Below are 15381 nucleotides of genomic sequence, written 5' to 3'. Positions count from 1 at the left end.
TCTCGGGCCGGACCGTGATCCCCTTGAACAACAATAGACGAAGGAGACTGGTGGCTAGAAACGGAGAAACTTCAACGCAGCAGCTGCGCACCAGACGAACACAGGACCAGACCTCACTCTGTCCCTCCCATGTCCTTTCATATCAAAAGTTTGATATCAAAGCCCACCTTAATCCGATGTGAGATGGCGCCTAACTCACCGTCAACCAGTGAACGATGTTATGCTTCCCCTCACTTCATAGGACGTGGAAGCCGTGCTCTCCTGAAGTACCGCCTTATCTGCAGGTAGGGTCGTTACCGTGCTTTTTCTTTCTTCAAGGATGTCTTATGATCGCGATCCTTCACTTAATGCTATCTTATCAGAATCAAACCAGAGATTGTGCTGCCTCTTTCTTGACCAACGTACATATGGACTATGACACCTGTTGCAAGTAGAAGCAACTCCGCTAATATACGGTAGTTCATGGAATGCTGTCTTCGGACGCTAGCATTAGCAGATGCAATGTGGAAGTCCTGCTGTTCCAGCTCCCTTTGAACCCATCGTACAACGACCTTTAACCAACTTCATCTCCTTTGTGAGATGGCACTTAAGCGGTATGTTCAGACATGTTGATGTTCATGAAGTCATTGCATGCTCTTAACCACGAGAAATCATTCTATCTTTGCTTTAGTGTGAGTATAAACCATTCTATCAAACACATGTCTGCATGTATGATGATCATGTAGTGTGCATGCCATCATCATAAACAAGACCCCATTCTCGTACTATATCAACGTACGCCATCTTCTCAGAAGTGCTGGCAACTCAATAGTACAGAAAGTTTCGTGGAAGAAGCAAAGCATGAGTAGAGGTGAGAGCTTCGGGGGCGGCAAAAGCTCTTTGAGTTACCTCTTTGAGTCAGACGAGGGCACCACCTCCTTTGAGGGATCTCCCAAGTCGACCGGGCAGCAGAAGCCTCCATCTGATGAAGATAGCAAGACCAAAGCAACAGACCAATCTGCTGCACCGAACAAACCTGTTTCCACCAACAACTACTACAGAGCCCGAGGCCAGAATTCAGGGAACTTCATCACTGTGAGCAGTATTTATAACCTGCATTCTTGCTAATATTTAGACCATGTTGCCGCCATCTTTGATGTGAAAACAGTGAAACGATTTCTTTTGCTTTGTTTTCACAGGGTCGCCCATTTACGAAGGTTCAGTCAGTTCCGGGTGGAAGCTCATCACTTGGCTACTTGTTTGGGGATAAATAAATAGGGATGATTTGCAGTGTCTGACTTCATCAACAGTTTGAGTATAATAAGAACACCTTGATCCCAGTTCAGTAATGTTGTGATCTTTAATCGCTCTGTGAGTTGAGTGCATGCATGGTCGATTGTGCCTCTTCTGCGCCGATAAAACTTCTGTAACGAGGTCTGTTATCAAATCTAAATGTTTGTATTAAATTGAGAGATCATGAATGCTTCTGCCTCCCCCTACGTCTCCTCCTCCTGCCTCTTCCACCAGATATATCTTAGAAAGCGCCGATAAGACTCACCATTCTGATATGTTCTTATCCAGCTTTGTTAAGACTCGTTTGTTGGATTGAAGGTTTTGTTATATTTTTTGAAGAGAAACTTCTTGCGTGGTGGAAGCCATGAGACTGGTTACATCCAAACTGCTCAAATGAGACTGTAGTTGCTAGGATTTCCCTTTTGAGTACTGGTACTCTAAATCTTTCTTTGCTATAGTTGTCTTGATTAGTCCTCCTCTTTAGATTAATGAGATCTCGTTAGGAAAGAGATGCACACAGTCAGGATGTGATCACATAGCTTGTTCCATACATGGTATTTTAAAGCTTAAGATTATAGAAGAAGAAATATTCTATCTGTATATTCTTTCTTAAATAAATAACAAACAAGACGAGCATGATGTTTTCTTTCTTTCTTTCTTTCTTTTCTTCGTCTGATACAACGGGTGACCAACTTAAATATCCAAAATTTAACAAGATTAAACGAAAGGAAAATGAAGAAATTGTCGGTATCAGTCCAGCAATCCGAGAAGAGCCAGTAAAAGGAAAAATGATGTCAAGCATGGTCAGCAAGGCACGAATTGCAACCTTATCTTCTTGTATGCTTACTGATCATCTGTGCTCAAGAATAGGTCATTGCATTTTTGTCATCAGTTCTTACAAGCTGAGTTAGTTTTATGCATGTGAATCTGTCTTTGGATAACTTACTGTCGACTCAAAGATCTCAGTTTGTCCCAAATCCAAAATTGATGGATGCGAACTATAAATCGACCTAACAAGTACTTGCTTTTGTTTCCGTTGACATTTAGTCACCGATATATTGCTGCAAATAAAGAAGGTTACCCTACGCACACGTTCAAGGGGTGCCCAAGACCTTCTTCTCCAATGTTCACTGTCCTCGATGGAAGAGTTAACGTGCGGGGTAAAGCGGAAGACAGTAGGTTATCATCAATAGCAGATCTCCTGACTCACTCTTGTCGCCTGTAAGGATGGCAATGTTTGATAGGACGAAAAGTGCAGCAAGAATTGTCTCGGAGGTACCATTAGAAGTTCTTCTCCCATGCACAAACATCGAGTTCGATCAGAATCCCGCGATCCATTGCAGCTCCGTGGTCTCACGATGACCATGGAATGAGGTCTGGCGTGCACACAGAGAGGGCTCTGCACCGACAACCAGACCTCACGCCACGGCCGGTCCACATGCAGCGCTGGTGACCTTCATGTGCGCAACTGTAGGCAGCCCATCTACAAGCCCTTTGGTTCATCGTTCATCGAGCGCAAGCTCCCTCATCTTCTGAGAGAAAACCGCGGTGGTTACTTGGAAACCGAAGCTTCAAGTCATGCTCTACTCCGCCGCACGTGGTGTGTGTCGGGATCGTACGGTCAGGATCACGTGGTCAGCTGGCGAAATGGTGCGACTCGTGTGTCTCGACCGAGCGACGTGATATCATCACCATGGTGCCGAGCCATGCGATAAATGGGGCCACTGAAGCCACACCTGAACGAAAACAGAGCCTTCCGATATGGCAGTAATAATTGGTCCTCCATTTATTCCCTTATCGGCTACTGCATTTGACTAGTTCTTCCATTATGACCGAACCTACCACGTTCGGATGCCGTCGCTGGCCCGGGGGAACAGGGCGGTGTCAAGTGATTAGTTGACCGGGGGGAAGCACCATAACAACTCCTCCTTGCCTTTTTCGCGTGGTGGTAGAATTATTATACAGGTGGCTCGATGGCAAGCGTTGGAAGGGACCCAACCGAACGATTGTGGAGCTGTCTGTTTGAACCTTAACATCGCCAGGCCGAGGTGGAGACTCGGGAGTGGGAAGTGGGCATTAAGTGGGGCGGTGGGAGGCGCAGAGCGAGGAGGTGTTAACGTGTGGCATTCCCCCACCGCGTGAAGACCACAATTGATCCAGAAGATATAGCACGACGGACACGCGGCGGGATATACGTGTCACGTGCCGTCACGAGTCGCCTTGCAGCAGCGGCAGCGCCTCCTTCTCCTTCGTCCTCATCCTCGCCTTGCACTAATGACAATTACTGTGAGTAGCCGTAGTGGCTCTTGCTCTCTTCGTTGCTGTCAAATTTTGGGGGTCAAATCATATGTTACGTCGGCACGGCTCCGACATACGACCTATCCCTAATTGGTGCGTTGAATCTAACACGATATAATGGCCCAATAAAGTTTGTTTATTAGAATGGATCTTAACCTAGAAAAATCCTTAGTATTGCACTTAGATGTCATCTCCTGATTAGTTTTGGAGCTCACTATCTAGAGCTTTTTTTTATTATTACTTAAGCAAAGAGCGACGATGAAGAACACAACAGTGATCGAGAACAAAGATGATGAATATAAGATAAAAAGAGTATTTTCATAAAGTTGATGAAGAAAAGATGCGGAAGATAAAAATTAATTAGGGTGTCTCATTCGATAAAAGTCTAATAACTATTGTCGGAAAAATGCCTATCAGAATTCTAGGTAGTGTCTAATATTTTACTAATTTTAGAAAAGTTGTGAGGGATTAAGATGAACACACGGATTCCAATAATGCTTGAACACCAGTGACCAGATAAGAAGAGGGGGACACGTGTTGGTTTCTCATTGCTTAGATGGGCCTACCACCTCACGGATGCCCAATCATCATTCTCCAACAGCCTCAAAGCACCAAAACGGAGATGCAGGGTGGCATGATCGCAATTAGGGAACATAGCGTGTGGCATTTTGGTCAGGCTGTCCAATTTAAAAGCTCGGGAGCGCAGAGATGCGTCTCCATGCTCCGCCCTCCTCTTCCCCCCCCCCCCCCCCCCAACAACGCACTGCAATTATACGCACTCATTCTCTTGCTCGCACGTCTCTGTGCGCACTCGTCGGAGAGACCAAACGACCTGTCGAGCGGGCTTTTAAGCAGCAGTGATATCTCTCGAGTTGGGTGCCCATGGCGGCCGCTGCCACAGCCCTAGTCCCCTGCCGTTTCGCTCTGCCACCGAGAGTCGCGGGCGATTGCTTTCTCCTTTTCCGCCCTTTCCCCGCCCGCAACCCCTCCGTTAGGTATTCCACGCTTTCGTCGTGGCCGCGGCGACCAACTCTTGTCAGCTGTGTGCTAAAGGAGGTGGGTAAGGAGGAGGCGCATAATGGGGGGTATGCTTCGAAGGAAGATGCCCACGGTGGGGAGGGCGAGAGGGAGGCATCGGAGGAGAGGATGGCGAGGAAGCAGTCGGAGAGGCGGACCTACCTGATCGCGGCGGTGATGTCCAGCTTCGGCATCACTTCCATGGCGGTCGCGTCCGTCTACTACCGTTTCTCGTGGCAAATGGAGGTTGGCCGCTCTGTCCCACGACTCGGTCCTCGGTTCAATTCGATCCAACAAAGGATCTCTTCTATTTTTCTAACCCGTAGCACGTCGATTGATCTCTACCGCAGGGAGGAGAAGTTCCGCTGACGGAGATGTTCGGGACGTTCGCTCTCTCCGTCGGTGCGGCGGTAAGCGCTGCTCTCTCTGTTCTTCTTCTCCTTTGCTTGGTCGAAGTGATGTGACGAATTAGTTGAGCAGCAGTATCGTTTACAATATTATTATCGTACATTGTGGTCACTAAACAAGAAGATCCGATTTTGGTGGGTGGTTTTAGGTGGGGATGGAGTTTTGGGCGCGGTGGGCGCACCGAGCGCTATGGCATGCCTCGCTGTGGCACATGCACGAGTCGCACCACCGGCCGCGCGACGGCCCCTTTGAGCTCAACGACGTCTTCGCCATCATCAATGCTGTACCCGCCATCTCCCTCATGGCCTACGGCTTCCTCAACCGCGGCCTCCTCCCCGGCCTCTGTTTCGGCGCCGTAAGCCCGCCCGCCCCCCCCCCCTGGTTTCTTCGATGACCTGTTATCTCCCGTTGATGATGCGAACTCAACGTGGCAAAAAACTACAGGGCCTAGGGATTACGCTATTCGGAATGGCCTATATGTTCGTCCACGACGGGCTGGTCCACCGCAGGTTCCCCGTGGGCCCCATCGCCAACGTGCCATACTTCCGCCGGGTGGCAGCCGCTCATCAGGTAATCGCCGACCGCCGGCGCCGTCAAAAGCCTGGACCCTGTCCGGACCGGAGACGGCCGAGCCTTCTTCACCTTTGGTTAGATCAATACCAAGAGTGTGGACCATCTAATATATTTCGCATTCTTTTGTCTGGCTACTAACAGATCCACCACATGGACAAGTTCGATGGGGTGCCATATGGACTGTTCTTGGGACCCAAGGTGAGAGCATACGACGAGTAAGGTATCGGGACCGCGTTGCCGATGCCACAGACATTTAATGCCATTATTTTTCTTTTGTGTTGGATTTCAGGAGCTGGAGGAGGTGGGAGGCCTGGAGGAGTTGGAGAAGGAGATCAGCAGGAGGATTAAGCTGTACAACAACTCCAATCTCAGCAGCTGAACCTTTTGCCTTTCCTAATTTGAGTTCATTCGTGTGCGCGTCCTTTTACGTAGTATAGGTTTAGTTGTTACTGCTGAGGTACAGTAGAAGCTCGAGCTACTTAGTAGACCAGGATGTGTTCGACGTAATGTTCATAGCCCATAGGATATATATATTTTTTTTGATGTAAATGGTACGATATTTAATAGTCACGCTAATAGGCATTCAATCGTGTGGGTATCAGTACTTAACTCGATACATCTTATCATGTAAGCAACTGCCTCCCAACGGAAATCTGCTCAGCCACGTGAAGCTAACTACTTGCGTGATTAAATTGCTAAGAAAAATGGGAAGGAAATCCCTGTAAATGTGATGTTGTCAGAGGGTGGGTGCCTGTGATGGTCAAGAGAAAACATGTTCTTCAGGTCCACACAAGGGTGCTGGCTGCTATCATTGATCTCAATGATTAAGAGGTTAACTAACAGAATCTTCCCTTAACAGTGTAAATTGTGGATCTCAAAACTGGCTTACAAAAAATTCATTGTTGATCTTTATTTTGCACATTGCCCAATACATACAGGACAAAAATATGATTGCTTTATAGTAATTTGAATAAAATTAATGAGTCATTTTATATTATATTTAATTATTTTGAGTTAGTGGTTTATCCTTAATAAAGTTACTGAATTGATGCTAAAATCTTATTTTTGAAAGTCAAAATTTTTACAAATCAGAGTGATTGATATATTCAAAATATACGAGATAGACTCGTACTCTCGATAAATATGCATAGTTTACTATGATCATAAAATGTTTTATGTATAAAAGTTTTCTAATTAGACTTATGATAAGAATATTAACTTAATAATTTATAATTAAAATCCAACATAAGCTTTTCGAAGCAAGAGTATTGATAGGATCATTTTGTTTCCGGTTAAGAAATATGAGAACCAAGAACTCATAAATTCACCGGATCTTTCTTACCCTCAGAGATTTTTTTTGGAGTTTACATATTTCTAAAAGATAAAATCGTACGAGTTTATGGGACGCACCAATCATCGACCGACTAAATAATCCCTTACCAAATATCGAATCGAGATGTACTTAGAGTTTTAGAAAGAAAAAACCAGCTACACTCACAATAAAAAGAACATTAGAGCACATATTGATATGCTAATAGTTGGATCACGTGGCATCGTATACCATCGTACACTAAAAACCAAATAGCCGGTCCACCGATTCAATCGAGCGGGTCCCACTTTTATTTTAATGCGATGTGATCTTGACCGAGATATCATTCTATTCTTTTTAGGGTACCCGTAAATTGCACAGGGCATGTGTCATGTCGTCGTTACCAGAAACCGGCACCCGTCATGTGTCGAACACTCGCTCACCCCCACATTAGGTTACAAGATACGTACTACCTGCCTTCGTCAGACTGCACGCATGGTGCCATCCTTTGCATTTTCCATGCACAACTGAACCAGTCATGATAACAAAAACAACGGAGATAAGGTCGAGTGTTGAGGTGGCCGCTTTTTTCGCCGGCACAACGAGGGGCAACAATCCGAGACGAAACGCACCGCAGCATACCTCGGTGACGACGACGAACGGTGGCGTGGCGTGTGCGACGCCTCCTTCCCCCTCGCTCTCTCTCTCTCTCTCTCTCTCTCTCTCTCTCTCTCGCTCGCTCGCCGGACCACCGATCTGCTATCGTCAAATGAACGAATTGCCGTGGTGCTGGGTGGTCGGCGCCATGTCATTGATCGATGAGCACAAAATTTGATGCCTTTTGCCTGGCAGGGATATCTAAGATCGTCTTCTCTCTCTTCAATTCCAATCGAGGATTTGGCACCGCTGTCAGGATTGGCTTGATCGTTAACAATATATACGAACCATGTTCGTTCTCATCAGTTCCTGATGGATTCGAGAATATTAAAGTTTAAGGCGATCTGAGAACGTACCATTTCTTAGTTGTCATCGTTGTACCATTTCTTCATCTCGTTCGTGTGGAAGAGGCGAGGATGAAGCAAACCGATCCACACAGCACCATTACTTAGTTTACAGTAAGCGGAGTACTTCCAGCCTCCAAAGAATTAATCAATAAAAATTATTAAAAATTTTAATGCCATGTTTTTTGTTGATAAAAACTCATTCAATAATTAGATTAATATTGGAAAGCTAAAGGATTCACAGTATTTGAAAGGTTGAGAGTTACATCGAATGTCTCTTTTATGTAAACAAGTCATTTGAGTGATTAAGGTAACTGAAAATTAATTCATACAAATGATATTGTAGAATCCTCGTGCATTGCTTGGACAGGAAGTCATCAAACGCTATAATTAATATGGATTTGTGGCATACCAATTATGTGAGGTGCTTGGTTGATGTGTTGGGCTAACCATAAGTCTGATATTGAACCAACAACGATGTGGCGTTTGGATATCCCAGCGTAAGATCCCTTTATCAATACATATATAGTAATTTTATTGAGAACATGACTAGATTAATAGACCTATTAGCAATATGTAAGATCCTCTTATCAATGCATGAGGAGATTGATCTACTAATTATCATGATTATAAGATCTATACCTACCATGAGGTGTTTGATTGACATGTTGGGTTAAAGATAACATGATATTTGGATGTTCACATGTGAGATCCTTGTTCCACATGAGTTTCGGGTTTGATGATCTGTCGACTCAATGTAATCTTTCGGATGAAAGTATTAGTAGAGAAGAGAATTATCATAGAAAAATCAAGCACAAAACTAAAAGAAAATAACCTCCATTATTTATAAAGTCAAAGTATTAATTATAAACTTGAAATAATAGAATAAAAAACATAATATAAAGTTTATGAGTGTGAAAACCTAAATTATTTTTGGGCCTCATGTCAGTACTTTCAATAAGTTACTGTCAATATCGATTTTCAATCATAACGTATTTAAGACTTGTTTTAATATCATTAAGACTTGTTTAAATTTGGCACTTGAATGTCCTACTCTTATTAAGAGTTGGCTCCATCCTCTCCTTGTTGTTGCTCCTATTTGGGCGAGGGCTTTGTTAATCTTAGTCTAACTAGGATTGAGATTAAGATAAGTGAACTATTATAATATAGACTTTTCTTGATCAAATAGGGCTTTAAGACTTTAAGAGGCCCCTTAATAGAGCTTGGTCGATTTGGTCGAGAGTTGTTAAGATTGTCTCTAATCATAACTCTTCTAATTGGGTGATTTACATATTGTTAAATCTTGCTTGGTGGCTTCTTCTCTCTCCGTCTATAGGTTGGAGGTTTTCCTTTAGTCCCTCGATGTGGTTAGGGTTGCCAAAGGCCGGTCATGTTGTCTACATACATAGTTTTCATGGTGTTCTCCTCGTTATTGATCATTGTTGACTTGAGAGCTTTGTTGAAATTTTTTAGGCTTTAAACTCTCTACTATCCCTTTTGGCTTCTCCTTCTCTTTCATTATATCGAAGGAAGGTTTTGGTTCTTAACAAGCAATCACCATCCTCTTTGCTTGGCCAATGGATGTCAAATCCTCTATCAAATCATTCTGATCTCGGCTAATAAAGAATTTATTTTCGCCTTTCTAAAGTTGATACTTCTTGAGTTAGCAAAAGCAAATAGCATCTTAATCCCATAAGTATAGCCTTCCAAGGATGACTTGGCACATATCAAGTATAACCATATCACATATCACCTCATCGATGAATTCGTTGGTGATGAAAAGTGTATCTTGTATTTCTAGTCGATCTTCATCTCCATATTGTCATGAAGCCATCCATGAGGATATCGACATGTTTGTGATGTCATCTCTAAGACAAGCTTCTTGATCAAGTTCTTCGAGATAAAATTCTTTTCGCACGTAGTGTCAAAGATCACACCAACAACTTCTTGCTTCACTTTATTTTTTATGATGAAGAGCTCTTCTTGAACTTTTGGATCAGGAGTTGGTAACCTTCGGTCTAGCCATCAATGATAGACTTGGATCCAAGTGTGAGACCAATGAAAATTCAATTGAGTCATCGCCCGTAGTTGTGGTCGCGGCTTATCTACTTTGATCTACTTTGATCTTTTTTAACCACTTCTTTAGGAAGAGTTGCAGATAAAATTTTTAATTCTTTTCTCTAGAGTGACGTGTAGTTTTATAATGATCATAGAGAAGATCACTTCGTTTCAAGAAAATAAGTTTTACCATCCCTGATATTCTCTTGGGCCTTTAAGTGGCTCTAGCCTTCTTCACGAGTTTCTCGATATAGGTGTGATTCTTTCTCTCGATCATCATCACTATATTACCAATGGTTGAAATATCATATACTTTAAAGAGACTCAGTTCTATATTAATTTATTGATGGAGGTCAGTGGTTCATTTCACCATTATTGAGTGGTTGTTGAGGGAAATTTTGAATGGCACTACTTGTCGTCAAAACTTGGTGGTGTATTCTTACACAGATTGATCCCTTCTTTGGTGTAGGTAGTCTCACTTGCTCTATCTTTTTTTGAGATACCCCATAGGGTCGAATTACTCTTGTATGAGTCTTTTGAATTATGTCCATAATACATCTTCATTGCTATTAGTTTAAAAATAAGCTTTCCACCATGCGAGTGTATGTCCGGTTAGCTTGAGTCATGCAAGCATCACCTTATCCTTGCTACTATAGTAATATAGATCAAAATATATATCAAGTTGATCTATCCATTATTATGATCTTAATGGCACTAAGAGGGAGGGTGAATTAGTACAATAGCATTTTTAATTGATTTTAAAAATAGATCGATAAATTAATATATTTCGGAAACTTGATTGATCAAGTTAAAATTGTAACTAAAGAGAATAAAACTAAGTCATAAGTAAAGGGCAAGTAAAAAGAGGTAAACCAATTTATAATGGTTTCTCGACCTATGTCCACACCCGATTTATTTTCCCTCGATGCTACTAACTTTTATTATCGATCTTCTTTCCAACGGGCGAAGATCAATTACTCTTATTATAACTTTCTCTTTTTTTAAGCTAAGGAGATAAATTTTACACTCTTTTTTTTACATAAGATCTCTCACATCCTATAACTTAGAATTATAACTAAACTCAAGAGGAGGAGGAGAAGACTTAAACTATGCTCAAAATGAGAGTTAATAATACTTTTTAGCTCAGAAATATATACTCTATCAACTAAGCCCGAGTGGAGTCTTTACATGCCCCGAAAGGCTTCAAGAATGAGCCAAAAATTTAAATCTCTAAAATTTTAGGGTACGAGCGGTACTACTATCGGCACCGGATAGTCTATGAACCAAGATTGAGTGAGGTATTTATAGGCTATAAAATGTTTCAAGAATATAGCTAAAAATTTAAATCTTCGAAGTTTTGGGGTACATGTGACATTACCACCAGCACTAGATGGTACTATTATCACAACCACACCGCAAATATAGACATTAGTGGTACTACTATCGACCTAGGTGGTACTATCATCATCATAAGTAATACCACTGCTGAAAAGGCTAACAAACCATAAATAATACTTGTTGGTTGACTTACGTGATACTATCACTTGGGTTTGATGGTACCACCACATAGACTTAGTTTAGGCCATTGATTTGACTTTTTAATTGACCTAATTCGTGAGTATCGATAAAGGATCATTCATTCTCTTACTATTTTGAGAATAATATCTTATGTGTTCTTGCTCAAGCAAATCCCTAGCTAGAGTTATTTAGATTGAGAGAGAAAGAGTTCTCCGAGAGAATCTGATTAGAGTGATACTCAAGTAGATTTCATATAAGCCTGATAACACCATGCCCAGTATATAATTTTTAGAATATTAGATAGATGAGAGATTATAAATATATAGTTTTTGAGGACAAACATATCTAATGGATTGAATTTTCCTATATCATTTAGGGACTACGGCGTAGTGGTCTAGTACGTCCAAAGTCGATGAGTTAAGTGAATTATTATGATGATAATAATTCACTGAATCAGAATGAGTTCTGATAGGTACGATACACGGCTAGCTCGATAATGAGCCTAGGTGTTACGACGAGTAGAGATTCAGATATAAGATATACATCGAAGCCCCTATCTTATTGGACATCTAGTAAGCCCATGAATTATTGGATCTTATAAATAAGATTTAATAAGAGCTATTGAGAAATTATTGAGTAGAGATAAACTAATCCAAAAGGCTTAGATAATTAGATAGAGATTCAGTACCCAATATGACAGGATCTATTAGGGCTAAGTGGTAGGAACCTTTATAAATAGAAAAGCCTAAAAGATGACATAGGCTAGTCACCTCTTCGCTGCCCCTCATATTCTCCTCACTCTCATCTCCTCCTTAGCTGACAACCCCAATTGAGGGTGTATGGACAGGGTCGACCCTTCTTGATCTTATGGTGTATGTGGAGAAGAATATCGTGTAACGATTTGAGAAGCATCTTCATCGCATCTACCATGTGGATCACCGCTAGAGAGGAGGACAGTTGACCTCCTTTATCCACTCCTATAGATCTAGGATTTTACAGGGACATACGATCTCCACTCCTATAGATCTAGGATTTTACAGGGACATACGATCTCCTTAGGTAACAACTCTCACTGGATACATGCGGTTTTGGTTTTATGTTTTATTTTGTGTACCAACCTTTGCACGACAAAGAAACATTTTTTTTGAGAAATCTATAACTTTTGTTTTCTGTTCTTCTACCGTGCATATGATGCTTAAATCAAATTTTCTAATAGAGATGAATATTTTTCCTTTACTACAATATTCTTTGCTTAGTTATCATACATTGTAGGATTATTTTTTGGCTTAGATCTAGCCCATCATAATCTCCATTTGTTAGGCTATGACTATTATATGAGTCGGAAGGCTTGCCAAGGATGTTGGGTTGTCGGTCGTCATCCCGTTAGTGGTTTTTTTTTCGGGTGAGTGTGGCGCGGACCCTGACTGCTGTAGTTCCTTAGTTGATTCTTTATACCCTTGTCTTGTGATTACCATCTATAAGATCGTGCTTAATATCACCTGATCCACATGAGGTTCAGATTTGATGATTCATTGACTCCTTACCATATTTCAAATAGAAGTTTTGATGGAGGAGAGAATTATCACAAAAAAGTAAGCATAAAATTAAAAGAAAATAACCTCTATTATTTGTAAAGTCAAAATACTAACTAGGAAACTTGAAATTATAGAATAAAAAGAGTAATAGAAAGCTTATGATGATTGAGAATGTAGGTTGTCTTTAGACAATACATCGGTGCTCTTGGTCGGTTATGATTATTGATGATTTTTAGTCTCTTTCTCTCTTCACTATTGGAACCTCTTTTTGAAGTTTGGATAATAGACAATAGGCAATGAGAACTTCTAGTAGCAGTTAGACGAAGCTTTGGGCTACTAGAATGTGAGGAAGATGACTATGGCCGGAGAAATTGGCTACACTACGTAGATTTTTTCTCTCTTTCTTGTTGTTTTTTTGCTATTGTACGGTCAAAAAAACTAAGATCAGTTTGGCTCTTACTATTGGCTTATTGGTTGCTTTGGGGATGTTTTGGATAGGATCTCTTAATCCTTTTATAGTTGTAGAAGATGTGGAGTCCTAACTAAATTAGAGATTAAAGAATATTTATAAAGTTAAGACTTGAATAGTCCTAATATCTTTAGATCCTGGAAATTCTCAATGCATTTAAAACTCATATATATATATATATATATATATAATATTTTTATTGAGACTATGATTAGAATGAGGTTTGCGTTCACCGTTGATCAATTAGTTCATTGGTTCTTCTTCATTCCAAATGTTTTTGTCCAATTCCAAGTTCCCTATAATAAATTGAAAGTTTAAAATCAGATCGAAAATATTTATATGCCGATCTATTTATCCTTTGTTAAGTACCAAGAACTTAAATACTGGATCGTTAGATCTTGAGACCGAAAAATAATCGCCTTCTAAAGGTGTTATCGGGTCGGATCTGCCCAGATCCTAAATCTTAAGATTTTGGACAAAAAATATAGATCCATATCGGATCTACAAACGCAATCGGGTATAGATCGGCAATATACATGACATTTTAACGAGATAGAAACGGTTAGGACCAGTTAGCTTGAGCCCAACCCAGAAATTGGTGGCTTACCGTTTCCTGTCCGGCCCATCTATCAAAAGATCTTCCGATACGAATGAGATCATTTGATCGCCGATCACCATCACATCACATAATATGGGTGGAACTATGAATGAGATCCATTTGCCGACATCCAACATCCAACAGAAACAACTGCTACAACAATAATTAAGAGTATATTTTATTGAATTCCATGTGGTTGCCGTAATACGTCCGCATCAGTTTACATTACATAATGGTTGACGTCGACCCCCCGATCACATCCCATCACGCAAATAAGACCATAAATCATGGCAGCTGATGTCCACACGATTGGGTAGCCCAAAATTTTCTTCATCCAACGAATGACCGAGTCAAGTTGGGAATATATTGATTGGAAATAAAAATAAGTCTTAATTTTACGAGAGTATTGTACTCCTTAATTAGTCTCACATAAAAAATGGATAAGATAAATATTGACTTATAAAGATCCGATGAGTATATTATTATCAACTTCAACTTAAATATTTTGATCAGTAATTTAGACGATCTGTGATCCTACATAAAATTATTATATTTTTAAGCAATTCCTCGATTAAATATTTTGAGCAGAGAATCTCGTGGTTTAATGGTTAAAATTGATAAGGCTGATGCGGAGGAAAGAATCTGTTACCTAAATGATTAGGTCACTTCAATTAATATTCTGATGCTACCTTTGCAAGGATTTTGATTGGGAACCAAACCTTGTACTCCATCACAGGCTAATGGCGATAGCATTTTTTGAAGCTATCAACATTATTTTTAGATATATATATATATATATATATATATATATATATATTTTCAAAATTTATTGTAGAATAGAATGAATGAATGCTCCATGAATTTAATGACAAATTCTTAAATTTATCTTAAACTTAATTAATAGCCAACGAAATTCATGAATTTTTATTTTTATTTTTTTAAATTTAATTAACCATTTACTTTGGGTGATTTTTCTTAGAAGACCCCTTCTGTTTTTTTAGACTTTTCTAGGATGATGATATTTATATTTGGAATTTTCATTTTCACAAGGCCATACAGCTTAGGCCTCACTTTGTCGGTCAGCCGTCTCGTTCGATTCTCTCACATTTAATATTAATCGTTTTGACTTTGTTATTATTTGCATCCTTATTTTTTATATTATTAATTATACTTTTAATTAATTCTTGAACTATTTATCTTGTGAAAACGAACAACTTCAAATGACTGATGATGAGAACATAAGAAGGAGATGATGATCGTTAAAATCGCCATCATCCCAACGAAAAGAAGAAACAAAGTTGGACGAAAAATATCTATGATATTAA

The 15381-nt window shown here is 40.4% G+C and overlaps 2 protein-coding genes across 2 annotated transcripts; both read left to right on the top strand.

Annotated features, from left to right (window-relative positions):
• Window positions 1-686: 686 nt before the first annotated feature.
• LOC135596828 (protein SPIRAL1-like 5) lies at window positions 687-1518 on the top strand. The gene is made up of 2 exons (XM_065089030.1): window positions 687-1074; window positions 1179-1518. The coding sequence occupies exons 1-2, from the start codon at window positions 841-843 to the stop codon at window positions 1251-1253; spliced, it is 309 nt and encodes a 102-aa protein (XP_064945102.1). The 5' UTR covers window positions 687-840; the 3' UTR covers window positions 1254-1518.
• Window positions 1519-4317: 2799 nt separating this feature from the next.
• On the top strand, window positions 4318-6155 carry LOC135596827 (beta-carotene 3-hydroxylase 2, chloroplastic-like). The gene is made up of 6 exons (XM_065089029.1): window positions 4318-4833; window positions 4938-4997; window positions 5144-5350; window positions 5440-5565; window positions 5710-5766; window positions 5858-6155. Exons 1-6 carry the CDS (start codon window positions 4453-4455, stop codon window positions 5945-5947), a joined length of 921 nt encoding a protein of 306 aa, XP_064945101.1. The 5' UTR covers window positions 4318-4452; the 3' UTR covers window positions 5948-6155.
• The last annotated feature ends 9226 nt before the right edge of the window (window positions 6156-15381 follow it).

This window comes from Musa acuminata, chromosome BXJ1-11 (assembly GCF_036884655.1).
Source record: "Musa acuminata AAA Group cultivar baxijiao chromosome BXJ1-11, Cavendish_Baxijiao_AAA, whole genome shotgun sequence".
NCBI lineage: Eukaryota > Viridiplantae > Streptophyta > Magnoliopsida > Zingiberales > Musaceae > Musa > Musa acuminata.
Note: the sequence above shows the minus strand (reverse complement) of the source record. Positions and strands in the feature narration are given on the sequence as shown.